This window comes from Peromyscus eremicus, chromosome 18 (assembly GCF_949786415.1).
Source record: "Peromyscus eremicus chromosome 18, PerEre_H2_v1, whole genome shotgun sequence".
Classification (NCBI taxonomy): Eukaryota; Metazoa; Chordata; class Mammalia; order Rodentia; family Cricetidae; genus Peromyscus; species Peromyscus eremicus.
This window is the reverse complement of record NC_081434.1, coordinates 2,590,999-2,611,713: the sequence shown is the minus strand read 5'-3', so window position 1 is coordinate 2,611,713 and position 20,715 is coordinate 2,590,999. Positions and strand designations below refer to the sequence as shown.

At 57.1% G+C, this 20,715-nt stretch overlaps 1 protein-coding gene across 1 annotated transcript in view; it reads right to left on the bottom strand.

Moving 5' to 3' along the window:
* Window positions 1-20,715, bottom strand: part of Lrp1 (LDL receptor related protein 1) — an 82,835-nt gene that overhangs the window by 23,474 nt on the left and 38,646 nt on the right. The window contains exons 18-42 of the mRNA XM_059245346.1: window positions 20,020-20,136; window positions 19,582-19,662; window positions 17,860-18,027; window positions 14,882-15,064; window positions 14,345-14,545; window positions 13,048-13,293; window positions 12,680-12,877; window positions 11,490-11,694; window positions 11,158-11,322; window positions 10,440-10,684; window positions 10,192-10,320; window positions 9,474-9,701; window positions 8,893-9,067; window positions 8,715-8,809; window positions 8,353-8,502; window positions 8,041-8,181; window positions 7,520-7,654; window positions 5,734-5,865; window positions 5,301-5,435; window positions 5,000-5,129; window positions 4,751-4,877; window positions 3,844-3,995; window positions 3,646-3,770; window positions 3,015-3,392; window positions 960-1,149 (exon numbers count right to left, since the gene is read on the bottom strand). Of these exons, the coding sequence (XP_059101329.1) occupies window positions 960-1,149; window positions 3,015-3,392; window positions 3,646-3,770; window positions 3,844-3,995; window positions 4,751-4,877; window positions 5,000-5,129; window positions 5,301-5,435; window positions 5,734-5,865; window positions 7,520-7,654; window positions 8,041-8,181; window positions 8,353-8,502; window positions 8,715-8,809; window positions 8,893-9,067; window positions 9,474-9,701; window positions 10,192-10,320; window positions 10,440-10,684; window positions 11,158-11,322; window positions 11,490-11,694; window positions 12,680-12,877; window positions 13,048-13,293; window positions 14,345-14,545; window positions 14,882-15,064; window positions 17,860-18,027; window positions 19,582-19,662; window positions 20,020-20,136 (4,231 nt within the window). The remainder of the gene's footprint in view (window positions 1-959; window positions 1,150-3,014; window positions 3,393-3,645; window positions 3,771-3,843; window positions 3,996-4,750; window positions 4,878-4,999; window positions 5,130-5,300; window positions 5,436-5,733; window positions 5,866-7,519; window positions 7,655-8,040; window positions 8,182-8,352; window positions 8,503-8,714; window positions 8,810-8,892; window positions 9,068-9,473; window positions 9,702-10,191; window positions 10,321-10,439; window positions 10,685-11,157; window positions 11,323-11,489; window positions 11,695-12,679; window positions 12,878-13,047; window positions 13,294-14,344; window positions 14,546-14,881; window positions 15,065-17,859; window positions 18,028-19,581; window positions 19,663-20,019; window positions 20,137-20,715) is intronic.

Sequence of the window (20,715 nt, the reverse complement as noted above, 5' to 3'; positions counted from 1 at the left end):
CAGGCCCTGGGGCCAGCCCAGACAGGTGAGGTCACCAAGGTCTGGGGCAGGGAATCTTTGTGTCCTCAGACAGCTGAGGCAGAGGGGAACAGAGGGTCCTTGTGCTGGGCCTCCTGGGAGGGATCTGGCTAGAGTTATGCCAAGATGAGGAATGAGGGCCATATTCACCACCCTGTGTAGTGTAGTTGTTTCTGGGGTTTGTTGGTCCCTCTGTTTCCTAGTGAAGCTGTTGGTAAACATTCCAACGCTGGCTGATCTGGGACAGGGTGTGTGTGCGTGTGTGTGCGCGTGCGTGTGTGTGTGTGTGTGTGTGTGTGTGTGTGTGTGTGTGTTGCTCAGACACAAGCCAGGACTGCTATGGGGAGGGTGTGGCTCGCCAGCGGCCCACCCAGCGAAATGAGGAAAACCAGGGCAGGCTGGAGACAGGTGGGCCAGCTTCCCTGCCCTGCTCAGGCCTGCCATGCCCAGTGTGGTGGACGGTCCCCTTGCTGTCCTCCTGTCCTGCTCCTTTCTTGCTTTTCCTGCTTTGAGGCCTTGTGCCCACAACCGCCTTCACGGTGCCCCTTGGTCACTGTAGACAGCTGAGACCTCTGCTCAGCTAGGGGGCTTGAGCAGGCCCAGCCCAGGCCTTCCACATGCTCAGGTTCAGTGAACCTTTGTGGACGCTTTGAGTCCTAGCGTCACAAGGTACTTAGTCATGCTTTGAACATGGCTGTGTGACAAATGCCCGTCACAAAGCGTCCACTACACCCCTCAACCTTCCCTTGGGTTCTGACACTTGAATTATCATCCTTGTTCTACATCATGGAGGAAACTGAAGCTCAGAGAGATTATGCATCTCTCGGGGGCCACACAGCAAGAAACAGTGGCGCCCGCCTTTCCCACTCACGCTCCCCCTTAGGTCCCCCCAGGTCCCCACAGGTCCCCACTGCTCCCCCCCCTCGGGCCCAGCAGCTCACTTCTGGCACTCATCCAGCACAAATGCCCTTGGATGGTCGTCTCCCGACATGGTGATGACTGTCTCCCTCTCGAAGGCCCCCGGGCGCGTCTGGTCCACGGTGTGGCGGGTGATGGTGGATGTCGTGTAGCTTGTCCAGTACAGCGTGTCCCAGCCGCGGTGATAGGCCAGGCCTTCCACAGAGCCAACATCTGTGAAGAGACAGAAGCAGCTGTGGGTTGAGAGGGGCCAGAGAGAAGCTGAGGGGCAGCCTGGCAGGCGCGAAGGGGACGACTAGGCCCTACTCCACCGAGGAACTGTGGGATGTGGGAGTGTAGCTCAGAGACTCACCTCAACTCCTCCACCTTATCACACCACCTGTGCCCACCTTCCTTCTCTTCCCCCGCCCCCCGACACTCGGCCTATGTCATACTCTGAGCTGGGGTTCCGTTTATCCGTGGTGTGGAGGTTTCAGGTAACTGAATCCTCCTGGGCCCAGACTGGAAGGACCCTACTTCAGAGGCCTTGAGCCGGAACGTTGTGTAAAGCAGACTCGAGGTCGGGTTAAAGAACATAAACAGAGTCAGAGCTCGCCCGTGGTGCAGGCCACGGCCAGGGGAGGCTCAGTGGCTCCTCAGTGCACCTCTGTGTGGCTGCCAGGGGCCGAGTACGCTGCAGGATGAACAGCGTGAAGGGGGGGCCGGCTCCTAGTCTCTCCTGATGGAGCTGAGATTAGGAGTATCCCGTTTAGCGGCTGGGGATGGAGCCAAGGTCCTGTACATGCTAAGCACGTACTCCACCACTGAGCTCCACCAGCCCTTGGACACTCCATTTTCAGACACAGACAGGACATTGTGGAGAAAATGTCCCAGAATTCTGAAAGGACGGGCCTGTTCCTCTGCTGCTATATACGCTACGCTATATACACTGTGCCTCGCTCAGTGCCTGGGTGGTCTGTATGGCCCTGTCGATGAAGAGAGGGAACTAATGGGGGCTGAGGATGAACCTCAGGTGATAGTGCTTGCCTAGCATGCACTAGGCTCTGGGTTCAAGTCCTAGTACACATAAAAAAGGCTAAGTAGTGCACACCTATAACCCCCGATGACCCCAGCACTGGGGCAGGGCAAGGCACAGGCAGGAAGATCAGATGGTCACATCAAGGCCATCTGTGGCTACAAAGAAAGTTCAAAAAAAGGTGCGGGGGTGGGTGCTGGGGGTGTGGGGTGTGGGTGGCAAATGGGCCAAAGATCCCAAGCAGACAGCTTGAAGCTGAGAAAACAGAAGGGGTAAAGGACCGTACGAAAGGGCTGTCTTCCGTGGACAGCTCTGAGGTTTTCACTGCACTGGTGGAGCCTCTGGCTGCTGAGCTCAGCCTGCATGTATGAGCACGCTTCTAAGTCCCTGACTCCTACGCTGGGCGGTGGTGGTGCACGCCTTTAACCCCAGCACTCGGGAGGCAGAGGCAGGAGATCTCTGAGTTCAAGGCCAGCCTGGTCTACAGAGTGAGTTCCAGGACAGCCAGGGTTACACAGAGAAACCTTGTCTGGGGGTGGGGAAAGACCCTGGCTGAGGTCAGGTAGGACGCTCGCTGGAGTTACTGAATCCTACGTGACCAGAGTTGCACCTGGGCCCATGTCTGCTGCCAGTGGTGTGTATCCTGGGGCAGAATGGAAAGGGTGCCAGGAAGGAACCGGCCTCCTTCTGGCTCCAAGCAAGTGAAAATGTTCAGGTTAGTACACCGGCAGTGGATCTGGCCAGCCCTTAGGACAGCGGTCCTCAACCTTCCTAACGCTGTGACCCCTTAACACGGTTTCCCATGTTGTGGTGACCCCAACCGTAAGATTATTCTCACTGCTCCTTCATTCATAACGGTAATTTTGTTACCGTTATGAATCGTAATGTAAATATCTGATATGTAGCAAATTTGATATGCGACCCTTGTGAAAGGGTCATTTGCCCCCACAGGGGGGTCTCGACCCACAGGCTGAGAACCCCGGCCTTAGGCCCACACCACAGGTGAGTCCCCGCTGACCACCCCCTTCACACCCCTCCTGGGGAGGACTCAGGCTCGGCTCACTCTCCACGATGGTGGTCCTCCCGGAACCGTCGTCGTTGATCTGCTGGATGTTGCCGAAGTGGATGTCACTGAAGAAGATGCGGTTAGGGGTCCCCGGGGAGGTGCCCGCTCGGTAGTCAAAAGCCAGGGCAATGACGTTCTTCATGTGCTCGGGGTCTTCGAAGGGCTGCACCGGGGCGTTGAGGTTGCGCTCATCCGACAGGTGGATACTCTTGAGGATGGTACGCTCTGAGTAGAGCAGGTAGCCGGCGTACTCCCGGCACGAGGCCCCATCTTCTGCCAGCATCCCGTGGGCACAGGCACAGGCTCGCTGTCCGCCACCCCGGTACAGGCACAGCTGCTGGCAACCACCGTTGGCTACTGCACACACATTGGTACCTGGGGACAGAGAGCATCGGGAGGAAGTTCAGCGTAAGGCTCTTTCGGTGCCTCTGTCCCCTGCGATCCCGGAAATTTCAGCCGAACCCTGCTCAGCCAAGGTATCGTATCCAATACCCAGACCTGTTCTGCTGCTCAGTCTTTCCGCCCCCAGCCCTTGTGAGTCACTGGAAAGTTCCTTGAAGGCTCCGACTTCTCTCCTGTTCCCTCTTCTTCCCAGACCAGGCTGCCCTGGCCCACCGCCCAGCCTCACCTTTCTGCCTGTCCCTGTTGAAGACCTTGATGTCTTTAAGCTGCACACCGATGCCCGTTCTCAGGGGCACCGAGTCTGTGGCATTGTCTTTGCACCCGCGCTTGATGGAACCGTTGGCGTGAGTTCTGGAGGGGGGAAAGGCGTGAGTAGGATGCCAGGAAGGAGAGACACCTGGGAGAAGCGGGGCACGGCCCTCACCTGTCACTCCAGTAGATGAAATCCTCAAACACGGACACCGAGAACATGTCCATGTTGTTGCTGGACAGCACCACCTCACGGTTCTCGCCCGTCTCCAGGTCGATGCGCTCGATCTTGTCCATCCGGGCATCACACCAGTACAGCTTCCCGCCCTGCAGGTCAGAAGCACCCACCTCACTTCAGGGCCCCAACTTCTAGTCAGTGTGTGCATCCCGGGCAGCAGTAAGTGTATGGGCAGGGCTACACCCTCTGCTCCCCACTTTTACATTTTTATTATTTAATTTATTATTATTGCCACTGTTTGAAGTATTGGAGACTAAACCCAGGGCTAAGCATGTTAGGGAACAGCTTCAGCCCCTTTCTTCTCTATTTATTTAAAGTTTTTGAGACAAGGTCTTTTTTGTTTTTGTGTTTTTGTTTTTCTTTTTCTTTTTTTTTTTTTTTTTGAGACAGGGTTTCTTTGTGTAATCCTGGCTGTCTTGGAACTTGCTCTGAAGACCAGGCTGCCCTCAGATTCACCGAGTTCCACCTGCTTCTGCCTCCCGAGTGTTGGGATTAAAGGCGTGGGGCCACCACAGCCTACAAGACAAGGTCTTAACTGGGTAGCCCAAGCTGGTCTTAAACTCACTATTAGAGCCAAGACTGGCCTCAAACTTGAAGTGATCCTCCTGTCCCAGCCTCTCGAGTGCTGGGGTTATATAGGCATTCACTACCCCACGCAGCTTTCTCGCATTCCACACGGGGATGACCACCCCCACATCATCCTAGGGCAGATATCTGCTCTAGGTGACGGGTGGGTCAGAAGACTCCAGAGCACTTCCTGGTCCACGTCTAACCCTGATTTTGGTTATCCGGTAGGGAGAGGCACAGGGCCACCTACTCCATCAGCTCCGGGGTGTATCCATACCTGATAGTCCACCGAGATGCCATTGGGCCAGCTGATACTGACATTCACTAACACCACTCTCTCTGAGCCATCTAGGCGAGACCGCTCAATGCGTGGGTAGTGACCCCACTCGGTCCAGAACAAGTACCTGCGGAGTAGGGATGGAAGCCGGGGGTCAGAGCCTGTACCATGCAGGCGCTGGGCCTCGTCAGTATAAACTGTGGTCACAGGGACAGGGCCAGATCCAAGCCAGCGTGCCTAACTCCTTACCCCTTCTCCGGGTGCACAGTGATGGCCCGAGGCTTGTCTAGACCCTGGGAAATGACCACATAACGGAAAGAGCCATTGAGCCTGGCGACCTCGATGACGTCAAAGCCCTGGTCTGTCCAGTAGATGTTGCCTGAGGACGGAGTTGGTTCGGGAAGATTGGTAGAGAGCCAGGTACTTGGTCCCTCCATCCAAATTTTCCCCCAAAGCTCCCACTGGCTCCTGCCCATACCTTCTCAGACCTCGTGTCTCCTAGGCCTCTCTGCCTTTCCCCTCAGAGCCTCTCACCCCTTCCACAGCTCACCTGCAATCCAGTCCACGGCAATGCCTTCCACACGGCCAATGCCATTGGTCACCACATCCTCTCGCCACGTCTGGTCGCGCTTGGCCCGGCTGATGGTGCTCAGGCCCATGTCCACCCAATAAATAGTGTCGTTTTCTGGAAGCAGAGGGGCAGACGTGAGAATGGCCATCCATGCAGAAGCAAAACAAGGGGGTCAAACCATGTGGAGGGTCAGGATAGAGGTAAGTGAAGGCTGGAGGTGCCGGGCGCTTGCTGGAGGGGCGGGGTGTCAACAACAGCAGGGAGGAGTGAGGCAGCTCTTCTGACCTCAGACTGCGCGCGTGCACGCGCACACACACACACACACACACACACACACACACACTCACTCACACACACGCACCCCGCTAAGCTATCGGGGCATGTTGACCAGTCCCCAAGGCCAATAGCTCACCAGCATGGAAGTCGATTCCAACAGCCAGTGAAGTTCCCGATACGGGGACCAGGGCATCTGACTTGTCGTTGGGATCCAGTGGGATCCCCCGGATCCCCTCGTGCACAGAGTACAGGAGAAAAGAGCCCACACCTGAAACACAAAGACGCTTCAGGCATGCGCCTTACTGATGAAACCTGGCTCCTATCACCCTCAACCTGTTTTTCCTCTGCGTCCCTTCTGACAGTTTCTCCCAGCCATCTCCTTGACCTCAGCACACTCACACTGTGGTTTGAGGTCTGGAGCCTGGCCGGGAGATAGCTCACCTGACTGGGTGGAGCCTCTAAGGGCCCCAGCTCGGAGGGACCACCTGCAGAACCAATAATCACCACCAGAGGGCAGAAAGAGACTTAGGTTTCTTTCTCAACACCCGGCCCTCCACTTAACTCAACCCTGTGCCTTCCAAGGCCCTCAGGCGAGCCTGTGAGGATTAGAGCAGACAGCTACCGTGGAGACTCCAAAACCTAGATTCCCAGTTTGGCACTGGTTTTGACCTTAGTTTTCTCTTCATCCTGCGTCTACTCTATTCCTAATCCTTTTCCAACACAATGTTCCCGGCACCTATCTTGCTCCTGGGCCAGCCTCGCTCCCAGTTTTCCCAGGTCTTAGGAGGCACCACTACCCATGCATCCCAGAATCCTCCCCGACTTCCATCCCTTTGACACAATAGGTGCCCAGATAAATTCCCCCCAATAGGCCTTGGTTGCTTGAGCTCTGTGAAAGGAAAAAAGCATCGTCAAGTGCATTTGGGGAACCCCAGAGACTAAAGGTCTTCTCTTGAAAGATGCTCAGTGCACACAGGTACATTCAAGGCTCTGAGGTGCTGTGCAGCAAAAAAAAAAAAAAAAAAAAAAAAAAAAAACAACCAACCACGTTTTCCACTTTCCTCGCCCAGAGTTCCCTTCTCTACACCCACCCACATCAAAGCAGGAAGTTTCTGGCAGAGGACTTTAGGGAAAAGTACTGTCCTGGGGCAAGCCTGTAAATGAGCAAGTTCTTGTGAAATGTCTCGAGTCTCATCCCTCCCCTGAAAGCCAGCGTCTGCCCAGCCCGGAGCCCAGTCTCCTCACACACACACTTCTCACGGTCTCCTGACTGGTCTAACTGCCTCGGTTTCTCCCTCCCCCCATCCTGTCAGCGTTCTGCCGCCAGGTTAATCTCCTCCAAACACCACTTTCCAGGCACACCTGACTGAGAACCCACAGGAGCCCCACCCTCCCTCACAGCCTTATCACAGACTTCCCACACTCTGCCCCACGCCGGGCTCAGGGGCCCTGGCCCTTGACGGCTTAGCTGCATTTCTTGCCTCTTGTATGGTATGAGTGTGTGTCCTCCGTGTGCACATGTGGTTGGATTAGAACTCAGGACTCAGGGCATGCTAAGGGCACTCTACCTCTGTACCACCAATCCATTTCTTCATTGTGCACCAAGCACCAAATTCTACCCGTTCTATAAACCCAGGGCACAGCACGCCTCTTCAGCCAGGCTGGCCTGCCTCTGTCACCCGGTGTCCACCTCACCAACACCTACAGCAGACGCTGGACCGTGGTCCAGCTTCTCGCTAGGCTGACCCCATCTTCTGGCTCAAGCTTTTTATCCATGGTACCCAGAGGAGTGATGCATGGATGAGCATCGAACCCTGAAGGCGCCTGGTAACGGGTGATGAACACCGTCGTTCCCAAACGCAGGATGCAGCAGTGTGGCGGGGGAGGGTCCGGGGTCAGGCCGGGAGGTGTCGGGAACTGACCCTCGCAAGCTTGCTGTCCGCTGCGGAGGCTGTAGCCCGCCGTGCACATACAGGAACGAGTCGTCTCCGACGTGGGCAGGCAGAGCTGCGAACAGTCCCCATTGTTGACGCTGCAGGGGTTGGTGCCCTCGCGCTCTGGGGAAGGGCCGTGGGTGGAGCAGAAGGGTTAGATGGCCCTCACGGGAGGCTCAGATACAGGCTTGGGCTGCTCGGTGACAGGGGGGTCACTGGATTCACCTTGGACCCGTCAGGGTCCCACCCAACCCAGCTCTCGGGCCTTTTGTCTTTTTAGGCCTTTGGACCTCCTAGCCAGACCGCGAGCCTACGCGACACCTCAGTGGAGATCAGGAAAAGGGGTCCCTGTGGGTGATGGGCGGATCCCCACCCACCCTTTACTCCTCTGGCCCCCTGCTCCGGCAGGCTGCTCACGGTGACAGCTTTGAAGCCTCTCTCTGACCCCCATCCCCGCCGCCGCCGCCGGCCCTCTGGATACCACCCCACACCCCTCGCCCACTGCCTACCCAGCTGGATGCTCTCGTCGTACACTTTCATGTGCATAACCAGCGTGGTGCTATTCCGCAGCACCACGGACCCGGAACCATCCGCCTTGTTGCATGTGCCCATCTTCTCCGACAACTGATCTGCCCACCACAGCTTGTCCCCTGGGGCAACAGGAGGGAATAAGACCCTTGGGAAAGCCCTCTAACTCAACCCTCCTGCAGAAGTCACTAGGCTTACGGAGTGGCCAGTGGTACCCAGGAGACCCCCCACCATCCAGCCAACTGTGCCTGGCCTGCCCTCCTATCATCCCCCACTCCCAGCCAAGCCCTCACCCATGATGGCCAGGGCAGTGGCCTTGCCCAGCTGGCTCCGCATGGTGTCAATGATCTCCAGCCCACTCCCGTCCAGATTGCAGCGGTTGATGGTGTGGTTCCCGGAGCTGATCCAGTAGAGTTTGCTTTCAGGGAAGTCGATGGCCAACCCTGGGAGAGGAATGGGGGTCACAACCACGGAGCCTGGCACCAGGGCCGCACCCAGGGCTGGGAACGGAGAAGGGTGTATGGATCCGGGAAAAGTTGGGGTGAGAACAGGCACTAAGCTGGGGACTGGAAGAGGCCGAGGGCACCAGAGAGACACTAGGAACACCTAACTGGGGAGTCGGAGGCCTGCAGGAACAGGCAGGGCGAGCACGTACCCACAGGGCCCTTCTGGCCACTGAAGAGCAGAGTGCGGTTGCTGCCGTCCATGTTGGCCATGCTGATGTTGTCACCGTCGGTCCAGTAGAGCTTGCTGGGAAGAGGACCAAGAGAGGGTAAGAGTCCTCTCCTTCCCTCCTCACACGGGCGCTCCCCAGCCCCGAGCCGCAGACTGACCCACGAAGCGGGTGGACAACCAGGCCATGAGGCTGCTCCAGACCCTGGACCACCGCGTTCTTGAAGGAGCCGTCCAGCCGGGCCACGTTAATCTGCTTCTTGTTGGTGTCGTAACTCGTCCAGAACAGATTTCGGGACACCCAGTCCACAGCCAGCCCATGGGCATTTGGTAAGTCTGGAGGCATAAACGGGGAGTCGGTGGTTGGTATATGCAGGGTAGAGGATGAGGATAATATGGCTTCTAGGGAATGAGGGCCAAGAAACTGGGTCTAGCCGGGTGGTGGTGGCGCATGCCTTTAATCCCAGCACTCGGGAGGCAGAGCCAGGCGGATCTCTGGGAGTTTGAGGCCAGCCTGGGCTACAAAGAGTTCCAGGACAGGCACTGAAACTACACTGAGAAACCCTGTCTTGAAAAACCAAAATAAACAAACAAATAAACAAATAAATAAATAAAATTTTAAAAAAAGGAAGAAAGAAACTGGGGCTAGAGCACTAAGCAGAGACGCGGTTTGGAGAAAGAACGTCAGGACTATGGGGGACATGACTGGTGCCAGCCCTGGGGTCGGGGACAGGGTCAGAACCTGCAGAGACGACTGTCTCCACGCCTGTGCCATTGATGAAGGCCCGCTTGATGGCTTGTGTCCGCACGTCGGACCAGTAAACCCGCTGCTCGCGGGCATCGTAGTCCAGCACCGTGACGTTGTCGATGTCGGGCACCGTGAAGGAGATGATGTAGTTGTAGTAGGGAGCGTCCAGGTCCACACCCCGGATCTCCATCTGACGTGCGTACAGCAGGAACTTCTTAAACTCTGTGGGGCGCAGGCCGGTCACCGAAGGCAGTCTCTTGCCTTCAGGGTTCCTGCCTAGGTTAGGTCCCTCCCCCGAGTCCCCCCATGATGTTCGCTTTCACTGTGACAGCGGTTCTCAGCCGTCTTAACTCTTCAAACCCTTTCACACAGCGCCTCATGGTGTGGTGATCCCCAACCACAAAATTATTTCACTGCTACTCCGTAACTCTAACTTTGCTACTGTTACGAATCATAACATAAATATCTAATACGCAGCGTATCTGATATGTGACCCCTGTGAAAGGGTCATTCACCCCCCCAAAAGGGGTCACGACCCACAGGTTGAGAACCACTACAAAGAGGAAGTTCCGCCTCTGTCAGTCTGCTGACAGCTGTGGCAGGAGGTTTCGGAGTCCCTCCTTCAGCCATTCCTTTGCTTAACACGAGGGACCTCAGACCTCCCCTTCAGCCTCAGTTTACCCGTGGCCGTTGGGGGGAAGCGGCTTCTTACCGTAACAGGTGGTATTGTCTTTGAGCTTCATGAGGTGGGGGCAGGCACAGGACACGGTCCGGTTGTAGTTGATGAGGCAGAGGTGGGAACAGGGGCCCCGGCCCCCGTTGGCCTCGCACGGATTCGGAGCTGACCCGGAGAGAAGACCGCAAGAACATCTTACGAGGCGATCCCTACCCGGTCCCTCCCATCTGGGTCCCACTCTACCCGATGCTCACGCTCCGAGCCGGCACAGGCCCCTTCCTTACCCATGGGCTGCCGGGAGGGGTGATACACCTGCAGGTCGAAGGGCTGCGTGTTGGTCCTCTGCACCACGGTGACGTTGTGGCCCGTCCACTTGTTGGCCTTGGCCAGCGTGTTGGTTCGCCAGTCGGTCCAGTACACCTCGCCCCCGTACAGTGTCACCGCAAACGGGTGTGACAGGAATTCATGTCCCCGAAGCACCTCCATGTGACCGGAGCCGTCATACCGGGCTGAGTAGATGGCATCCGACCTGAGAGTGGGATCGAGGGAACAGCGAGGGTCTCGGCGAGGTACCCCGCCAACAGGGGTACACCAGGGAACGCCTTTCCTGAGCCCCGTCGGGTGACCAAAGAAAGAACACAAGACCGAGCGGGGACGGGGTGGGGTGGGATTGGGATCCTAGCCTTATGACCCCCAAGGGGGGTCCTTCCAGATTTCCGGGCTTGTAGATGGCATCTGGAGCTCTGGTGTGAGTTAGGAAAAAAGGCACCCCCTCTTGGTTCCGGGCAGGCAGGCAGGGCCCTCCGCAGAGGACACAGGGTGTGAGCGAGGGGAGGCTGGGTAACTGCAGATCACAGCCCGGCGCTTCTTCTGATCAGTCTTCCCCATCCCTTGCCCCCAATCCTCTCATAGCACTGGCCGCGCCCTTGCCCCTGCTGGTCCCGGCCCCTCCCCATGCCCGGGTACTGCCGCCTCAGCCCTGGTTGGTAGAGTGATGCTCACCTGGCATCAATCCAGAGGATACGCTTCTCCAGATAGTCCACAGTGAGCCCGTTGGGCCAGCCCCCGGAGCCCGTCTCTCGGTGGATGGTACGGCGTCCAGCCCCACTCATGGATGCTGCCTCAATTCGTGGCAGGCTGGCATCCCAGTCTGTCCAAAACAGAATCCTAGGGAGAGAGTGAGAAAGACCAAAGTTGGGGGTGGTAGTACCCCAGGTAAAACATGTGGGGGAGGGGACCAACAGTACCAAGACAAGCGTCCCTGGCCAGGCAGAACAGAACATCGGGGACCACAGGGCGAGGGAGGGATAGGAAGGGATGGACACACTCCTCACCCATCCCGAGGGTCCAGGGCAATTGCCCTCGGGTGCTCGATGTCACCCGCCAGCAGAGTGGTCCGGAGGGTTCCGTCCAGCTTGGCCACCTCGATCTGGTCGAGGTTGCTCTCTACCCAGTAGATGTTGCCTGCAATCCAGTCTACAGCCAGGCCCTCTGGTGTAGCCAAGCCATACTGAATCACTACCTCAAAGCTGGTCAGGGCTAGGAAGAGAGGGTTACAAGTGGTTAGAGACTCCGGGGTGGGGCAGGGCGGAGGTGTAGATCCTAGGGTCCCTCAATGACCCACCCTCACCCTGACACTCCTGCCAAGTCCTCTGATGGGTCCGGCTCCCACGGGTGGTATCCCCAAGGCCCCCCCTCTCCTCACCCAGGCCTCTTTCCCACCAGGAGGTGAGTGGAAAAGGGGTTTCCTGGAGGAGGTGGTGAGGGCAGCCACTTCCTGCATGGGAGCTCTGATGGGCTTAGCTGGGAAAGCAGGTCAGGGAGGGTGGAAGCTTCTGGAAACATGTTTGGACACAGTATGAGGATGCTGGAACTTGCTAGAAATTGCTCCACCGAGTGTCCTGAAGATATTCTACGTTAATACGTCCACCCGTCTTATTATTTTAGAAACTGTGGTGAACAGATCGGTTTCCTTAGCTGTTCTGGCGATGGACATCTGAGAGGTTTTCAAGTTTCCTTGATCATCAACAGTACAAACTCCTCCAGTAAAACACGCCTTTTTCTTGCCTGCGTTCAGATGCCACCTCCTCGGGGACCCACCTTGACACGTAATTTAAAACTGTCTGTCTGGATCAACGCTGTGTCTGGTGCCCAGTGTACAACAGATACGCAATACTGAGCCTCTGATGGCTCAGGCTACCATGGGACAGAGGCTCAGGTATTCCAGCCCCACGTGCATTTCCCTTCTAAGCCTGAAATTCCAGGGTTGGGGAGCCAGTCTCCAGGCCATTCCAAGGAAAGGATGATTGTCCCATTAATTATCAGGCTTAGCAGCAATGCCGGCGATAATTATGGGCATCAGGCCCTGAGACCCACAGCAAAATCTAACCCAATTAACAGGGGGGTGGGGGATGGGGAGCTGGAGCCTCAGCTCTGGGGCCACCTGGATCTGGGTCTGTGACCCTGAATGCCCAAGTGCCATCTGTGTGCAATCCTGGCACTGCTCCCGGACCCAGCGAGTCACCTCCATTGTCCAGCAGCTTCCCACGGTAGATCTTGTCTTCTACCACGTCGGTCCAGTAGAGGGCGCTCTGGCTGAGGTGGAAGTCGAGGGCAATGGTATTGCGCAGGCCGGGCACCAAGACGCTATAGTCCCCCTTGTGAAGGTCAATGCGCCGGATCTCATGGCGGTTGGAGAAGATGATGAAAGGTTTGAAGGGATCTGGTGGGAGGCACGCGGTCGGGTCAGCAAAGGGCGTACCCTGCTTCCGTGCCACCCGGGCCAGGTACATAAGGGTCTCTGTCGGCCCCAGGCTTCCGCGTTTGGCCACTGTAGCTTAGGGACATGGCCGGGACTGCTTGGCTGGTTCACCACACCCCACCACGTCTTACCCAGACTGCGGCAGCTCTCGCCATCGGGTTCCAAGACCCAGCCCTCGTAGCAAGAGCACTTCACGCTGAACTTATTCTGGTCACACTTCTGGCTGCATTTGAGGTGCTTGGCACAGTAGCTCTGGATCTGGCAGGTGTGGTTGTCAGGTCCCAGCTCCATGCCCAGGGGGCAAGAGCACACGATGCCTTCACCAGGAGCCACCGAGCAGTTGTGACTACAGCCACCGTTGTTCAGAGAACACTGGTCTGCGGGGACAGGCAGGGGACAGGTCCAGGGTCAAGATCTGGGAGGAGGCAGGACAAGGCTCTGCGGAGCCTTCGGGTTTCTAGTATCCCATTCCAAGCCCTAGAGCCCTACCCACAGCCCCTGCGAGGCCCCGCTTCGCTTCCCAGGCTCCTCAGGACTAGGATTGGAACACCAGAACCTGACATGGAGCGCCATCACCCCTTCCTCCCCACACCTCTCTCCGCCATGTTCCTGTACCCTCCTGGGTCCGCGGCGGCGGGGAGCTGGGCATTTTGCCTCCTCTCTGGGAGAGTCCTTAGGTCAAGGCCCTTCCTCTGATCTCTCCCTGCTCAGGTGTAATATGGGGGAGGGTGCAGAGGGGAATGCCCTGGAGCTTGTTGCCCTGCTACCACCCTGTCAGCAGTTTCTGGGCCTGTCTCAGATGGCTTCACTCTTCCCTTTCACAGAAGTCAGGTGTCGTTTGCTCTGGGACAGTGAGGTTGCTCTGCTCAGACCTTCAACTCACCCCTGAACCTGACCCTGTACCTACTCACTCATTCTGCACATTTTGCTCATTTCCAGTTAAATTCCCCTCCTCCAGAAGTCTGCTCAGACCACACCTCCACCCTGTACCTCACCTCCAGCCTGGCCTCCCTATTCAGTGGTCCGACTGAGGACATCTATTCCAGGTCAGAAGTCCTAAACACTCCCTCCCTGCCAGGCCTTCAGAGTGGTATGACTCTGGACTACTTTTTTTAAATATTTATTTATCTTGGAGTTACGGATGGTGGTGAGCCGCCATGTGGGTGCTGGGCATTGAACCCCGGTCTTCTGGAAGAACAGCATGTACTCCTAACCACTGAGCCATCTCTCCAGCCCCTGGACTACTTTATTTAGGGCTCTATGCCTCCTCTGCCTCACTGGGCCACCTTGTCGAGTACATGCTGTGGTCGTGGGGCGCCTCGCACAGGGCCGAGGCAAGCCCTAGGTCAACATAGACGGCTGGACACACCCTGAACACTGCCCACTCTGCCCCGGACGCCTCTCCCCACGGCTGACCCCAGGGCTCACCGCAGAGCTCGCCCTCGTCAGAGCCGTCCCCACAGTCGTCCTTGCCGTCACACAGCTTGTCGGGGGGCAGGCAGACGGAGGTGTTGTTGGCACAGGGGTGGGAGGGCGGCCTGCAGGCCAGGGCCTCACAGTTCTCCTCATCCGAGTTGTCCTCGCAGTCGCTGTCGCCGTCACACACCCAGGCTTTGCTGATGCACCGAGCTGAGGGATGGGATGGGGTGGGGGCAGCACTTAGGAGCCAGGCCTAGAAACTGGGACTCTCTGTGCCCTGCCCAGACCCAGCGGGCTGATCTAACAGAGTCATCACTGAGGTGCTTTGGAGCCCACGATGAGCCAGGAAGCCTTTTCTGTCATATTCTCACGGGTGACTAAGACGGCAGGAACCCGCAGGAGGTGCTGACGCTCAATTCTGGCCCAGGGTCCTTCACGCAGACTCTGGCCCTTTCTGGCCCTCCCCTCCCCACAACACTACATTTTCAAGATGGCTTCCTCCTACCCACGCCTCCACGTCTGAGGTCCCCCTGGTCGTCTTTTCACCTGAGTCCTTGCAGCCAAACTTGACATTTGGGTCACAAACGTGGGTCACCCCTTCACAGCTCTTCTCGTCACTGGAGTCCATGCAGTCAGTGTCTCCGTCACAGCGCCACCGCAGGGGGATGCACAGCCCGTCCAGCCGGCACTGGAACTCATCGGTATGGCAGCCACCAGGAGGTCTTGTGGCTGGAGAAGACGGGGCACGCGGGGGGTGGAGGGGTGTACATCAGGAGGGAGAGGCACTCTGGGTCAGACCTTTCCCACCACCTCTGCCTAGTCTGGATGCCGAGCTGAGGAGGCCTGGGGCATTCTGTGAGCCTGCTGATAGCCCGGAAGCCGTCACCCATCAAGAGACTCAGATGTTACACCTTCAAGGGCCCCCAGTGGTCATCTTATCTAATGGCCCCTTTTCTACCCTCGGGACGTGGGCCCGCTAAACATTTTGTCAGGGCGGAGCTCAAATGCATCAACCTAATGTGTTTCTCTCATTGACTCCACACTCACTGAGTGCCAGGGATGTGCCATCCCAGGTGCTGGCAGAGACTAAGATCAAGTTCCCGCCCCTACATAACTTAGAGTCTGGTGGAGGAGACAGATCAAGGCTCTAACTTTGAGCAAGGACACATGCTGTGGAGACAAGACCAGTAATGGTGCCACCTCGTGGGGCGACACTTCAGACAAGACGGACTCTGAGCAGGGACAGGAATTAAGGGAGCGTGAGCCACTAAGATATCTGCACACCTAGCAAAGGAAAACCCAGTGTAAAGCCACTGAGATAGGCCAATAGAGTCAGAGTCGGGAGGGAAGGGGTAGGAGGCGGGGCATGGGTCAGAGGTGGGTGAGTGAGGGGCCCAGATGTCTCAGCAATTTTTTCCCATGTGTGCAGAGAACCGGTGTAGCCTGAGGGCAGGGTTGGGGCACAAGCTCACTGGTCCATCCGACTCTGTAAGGCCGGCAGCATAGCGGAAATGCCACCCAAGTGTGAACACTGGCCAGGTGCTGGGCTGGGTCTTGTGCTCTGGTAGTGTGCCCTCTGCTCCATCCTCCCTGCCATGACAGGCCTGGTCTTCTCAGGTCTCAACTCTCACCAGCGGCCTGATCTGACTCTCCTTCCCTGAGGGGCCTGCAATCTAATTTCCTTCCGGAGTTGTCTTCAAAACATGTCGCCAACATTGTACATCTCCCAAAGCTCACTGCCTCCAGGTCAAGCCTCGGCCTGATTCTCACATGCTATTGGAAGCTGCCGCTTCCGGAGTAGCCGCATTCCCTTGTCAAAGCAGGAGGCCTCTCTCATCCGACTGCCTGGCCAGCCCGCACCTCTGGAAGTGTTCAGTTTCTCCTCTCGTCTTTACCTTCAGAGTCCCCAAGCCGCCCTCCGCCCCCAGAGGAAGTCTCACCCTCTCCTATAGTCTAAACCAGCCTCCTGAAGGGTCCTAGGCCATGCCAGCTCAGAACTACGGCTAACTATCGCTGCCAATCAGGTCTCTGATCCCACACACCAGGCCCCACCCAGCCCATCTCCACCGACTGCCTGCAGGGGAAGTCCAGGCAGAGGAGACATCCATCCAGGTCTTCCCAGCTTGTTGGGCAACACCTGCTTCACACAGCCTGTAGGGATTCCTTCCTAGACCCCCAAGTCCTTTTTAGAGATGATCCTGAAGACTGAGTTACTGTTTCCTGATCCTCCCACGACCCTCTTGGTTCTGTGTCTCAGCTGGATGCACGGCAGGTGGTCCATGGCACCCAGTATTCACAATTCTAACTCTGAGGCAGAGACTGTAGCAGGTGGGCCAGGGGCCACGTAAGGCTTGAGGAAATGTCAGTTGTCATGAGTTGAACTACAATCCTTAAAAGGATGCTGAACCACCCACCACACCTGTCAAGGCCGCCTTGTTTGGCAATAGTGTCTGCCGATTGAAATCACTGGGGTCATAAAGCCTAATTAACAGTGTTCACGTCTCTATAAAAAGAAAAACGCAGATTCAGGGTCAGACCACTCAGGGAAGACACTACCGGACGATGAAGGCGGAGCTAGGGTAAAGAACCTCGCACAAAGGCAGGCCAAAGGTTTCCGGAGAAGCAGGGACGTGCTTTCCTTCATGGGCTGGGGAGGAGCCAGCCCTGAGGACATTTTGCTCTTCAGGACTGTGTAGCAGTGAGCTTCTGTTGTTTAAGTCACTCAGTTTGTGGCAACGTGCTACAGAAACCTTAGGAAACTAATATGCCTGCGTTAAAATAGAGTAAATTTTACAGGGGAAAAAAAAAAGGCATTTCGGACTTTTCCAAAAGCCAGAACAATCGTAGATCTGCAGTCTTTTATGGTAGTGATGGTCCAGAGCTAAGAAACCAACACCCCCAGAGAGGGCCTGTCCCTCCAGGAACCTCAGCCTCCCCCAAGAGGCCTCTCCTGGGCACTGGGTGGGTGCCTTCCTCGCTCCTTCCAATCCTCTGTACTCTTCTTTCTTTTGGAGACAGGGCCTCACTCCACAGCCTAGACCTTGCACCTTGAGATGGATCCTCCTGCCTCAGCCTCCTCGTGTGGTGGGATTATCGGTATGAGCCACCACGCCCGGTTAAATGTCCCGTCAATCCAATGCTCTACCAGACACATCCCTGTGGCTGCGTTTCTGCGCCTACCTCACCAACCCCCGCTATCAGGGCCGCCCGCCCTTACCCGACTTTGTAAGGGAAACTCAGAGGCCCACAGAGATGAAGTAACTTGCCCAAGGCCACTGAGATAACAAGTTGCAGATCTGCAGACCTAAGGCCACCCGACCGACTGCCAGGCCCTCGATCTTAACAGTGTGTGGCAATGATCTGCCAGCAATCTCTTCTTTTCCCGTGAGACCGGAGCCTCCTCAAGGACAAGAGGCAGACCTCAGCGACCTCAGGGTGGGGCGGGTGACAGACGGACGGACGGGCGGGCGGGCGGACGGGCGGACGGACGGGCAAATGGGCCGGTGCCGGTCCGGGGGACTCACCCTGGTTGGTACAGTTGGCGTGTGTCTCGTCGCTGTAGTCCCCGCAATCGTTGTCCCCGTCGCAGGTCCAGTGCTCGGGGATGCACCGTCCGCTGTTGCACTTGAACTGCGTGCTAGAGCAGGAGTGGCTGCAGCCAGCCTCGTCACTGTTGTCCCCACAGTCGTTGTCTGGGGCGGGGGAGAGGGGGAGAGTCGGAAGACCTGGTCAGCGGGACCACCTTTTCTGTGGCCCCGGCTCGGCCCGCTCTGCCCCGCGTTCCCACCCACAGCCCACCCCACCCCACGCCACCCACGGAGAAAATAACAAACAGAAAGTCACAGAAACAAAACTGCATAGACTGCAGCATGCACCATGGCCCACCGGGTGGGGAGGGCAGGGGTGGGCTCCAGGAGGACCCCTCCCTTGAGTCTCAGAAAGCTGAGGGTGGGGACATCCTTGGCAGCAGAGTGTGGGAACAGGAACCTCTTACGTCTTAGGGGGCTAGGTAGAGGTTCCTCTGGTTTGGGAGAGGGAGGAAGGTCTCGGTGAGACCTTGCCAGCTGGAAAGGCCTGAGTCTAGACATGGCCACACACTGGCCCTGGGTGCTGACTCCCTCCCGGGGGTTCGCCTGTAGCTGAGGTTAGGGAATTCTGAAGTAGGTGTCTGGGTGAACATCCTGCCTCCTAAGCCCTGGAGGGCCTTCCTCTCGCACTGACAGGACTCACAACACTGAGGCTGGCTGGTCCTCTGGAGTGTGCTGCCGCCCCCCGTGACTGGATTAGCTTTTCCTCCCCCAGGTCTCAGCGTCCTCCGTATCTCCTATCCCTCTCTCTTCTCTGAACTGCCCCGTGTCCTCTCTGCCGCCTCGACCCTGTGATTTCCTCTCCGGCCTCTGCTGCTTCTGTCTGTGTGTGTGTCTGTCTGTGTGTGTGCCCCGGCAGCCCTGGGCCGGGGAGCCTAGGGGACTGGGGTTCTGGGGTGATGGTGCATGTGCTTCTATGCACTGACCGGCAGGCTCAGGACAGGTCTTTTCGTCAGAGCCGTCCCCACAATCCTTCTCTGAAACACAGAAACCGCCGGGACGACCATTGGCACTCGACACACAGCAAGGAGGAGGGTATCGCGGCACTGACCCAACCCATCCTCACACGTGAGCCAGGGCTGGAGTCACCAGGACAGCCCATCACCACACCACACCACACCACACCACACCACACCACACCACACCACACCACAGGACAGGACAGAGCCCGGAACAGCACACACAACAATCACTTGCACGTGTGATTACGCACACCGCGGCCTCCGTGACTCAGGGCTGACATCACCTGGTCCATGGCTGACCTCCAGGTGTGCTTCCAAGCCTGAAGCCCAGAGCCTGGGGCACGCAGTAAGGACCCCAGGAGATAGGGCATAGAGGGAGAAGGGGCCGGCACGAGGCTCCTTGTCCCTTCTAATCCAATTCAACATTCCTCAGCCCCTCGAATCCTGCCAGAGGGGTGGGCAGCTCTGCCCAGCCCAGGCAGGAATGATGCAAGGCAGAACCTTCCCTCTGCCCACCTTGGTGCCCCCATGGCATTCCTGGCTCCTCCCCTTTTCTCTTAGCCAGTGTCCCTCGGGTTCAGTGTCCTGCAGAAAACCCCAGCTTGAGTCTAAGATCTCGCCCTTCTCCATCTGGGGCCTGGCGGTGGCTCCTGGCTTTCTTAGGAGCTGCAGGGAGGGGGAGGAGGTCAACTCTTACCATTGTCACACCGCCAGTTGATGTTGATACATCTGCCATTGTTGCAGGTAAACTGAGTCAGGGGGAAGCAGGTGGGATAGGCTGTGGGGAGAAGGAACAGTTGAGTCGGGCCCTCAAAGTCACACATTCTCACGCTGAGCAGGCGGTGAAGGGGGGCCCTCCCTTACATAAGGAGGAGCCTTTAGCCAGATGGGGGTGAGAGGCTCACCAGGACACTGCTCATTCACCCCTGCTAGGCACCAACGCAAGCACTGAGCCCCCCCACCCCGCCACCCCGCTCCCCCAAATCAACGCTGTGATGGAGGTGCTATTATTAGATCCCTGCTGTAGACAAAACTCACCAAGGCCACAGAGATAATGTACACAAGCTTCTCCAGCCCCCACCCATGAGCTGCCCCCTCCCTTCAGCCAGCCCAGCTTCCCTGCCGTCGCTCTTACCACACGAGGCTGACTCATCGGAACGGTCCCCACAGTCATCGTCCAGGTCACAGGTCCAAGAGATGGGGATGCAGCGGCCGCTGGCACAGGAGAACTGGTTGGGTGGGCAGGTGCGAGCTGGGGTGGGGGTGGGGGGCCAGATGTAAGTGTTCATCATCCAGTCCTCTCTTCCTACCCTCCCCTCCCCCATCATCTTCTGCTCCCATGCCTGTTCTGTCTGAGGTGCTATTTTCTGGTGTCCCCAATCACACCGGTGCTGTGGGATGTATGGCAAATGTGTTACTGATTAATCAATAAAACACTGATTGGCCGTTGGCTAGGCAGGAAGTATAGGCGGGACAAGGAGGAGAATAAAGCTGGGAAGTGGAAGGCTGAGTCAGAGAGACACTGCCAGCCGCCATGATGAGAAACAGCTTGTGAAGATGCCGGTAAGCCACGAGCCATGTGGCAAGGTATAGATGAAAGGAAATGGATTAATTTAAGCTATAAGAACAGTTAGCAAGAAGCCTGCCACGGCCATACAGTTTGAAAGCAACATAAGTCTCTGTGTTTACTTGGTCGGGTCTGAGAGGCTGTGGGACTGGCAGGTGAAAGAGATATATCCTGACTGTGGGCCAGGCAGGAAAACTTAAGCTACAAATGGCGTCCAACGTGGTGGCAAGAGTTTCCACCTAAAACCTGAAAAAAGATTCTAAA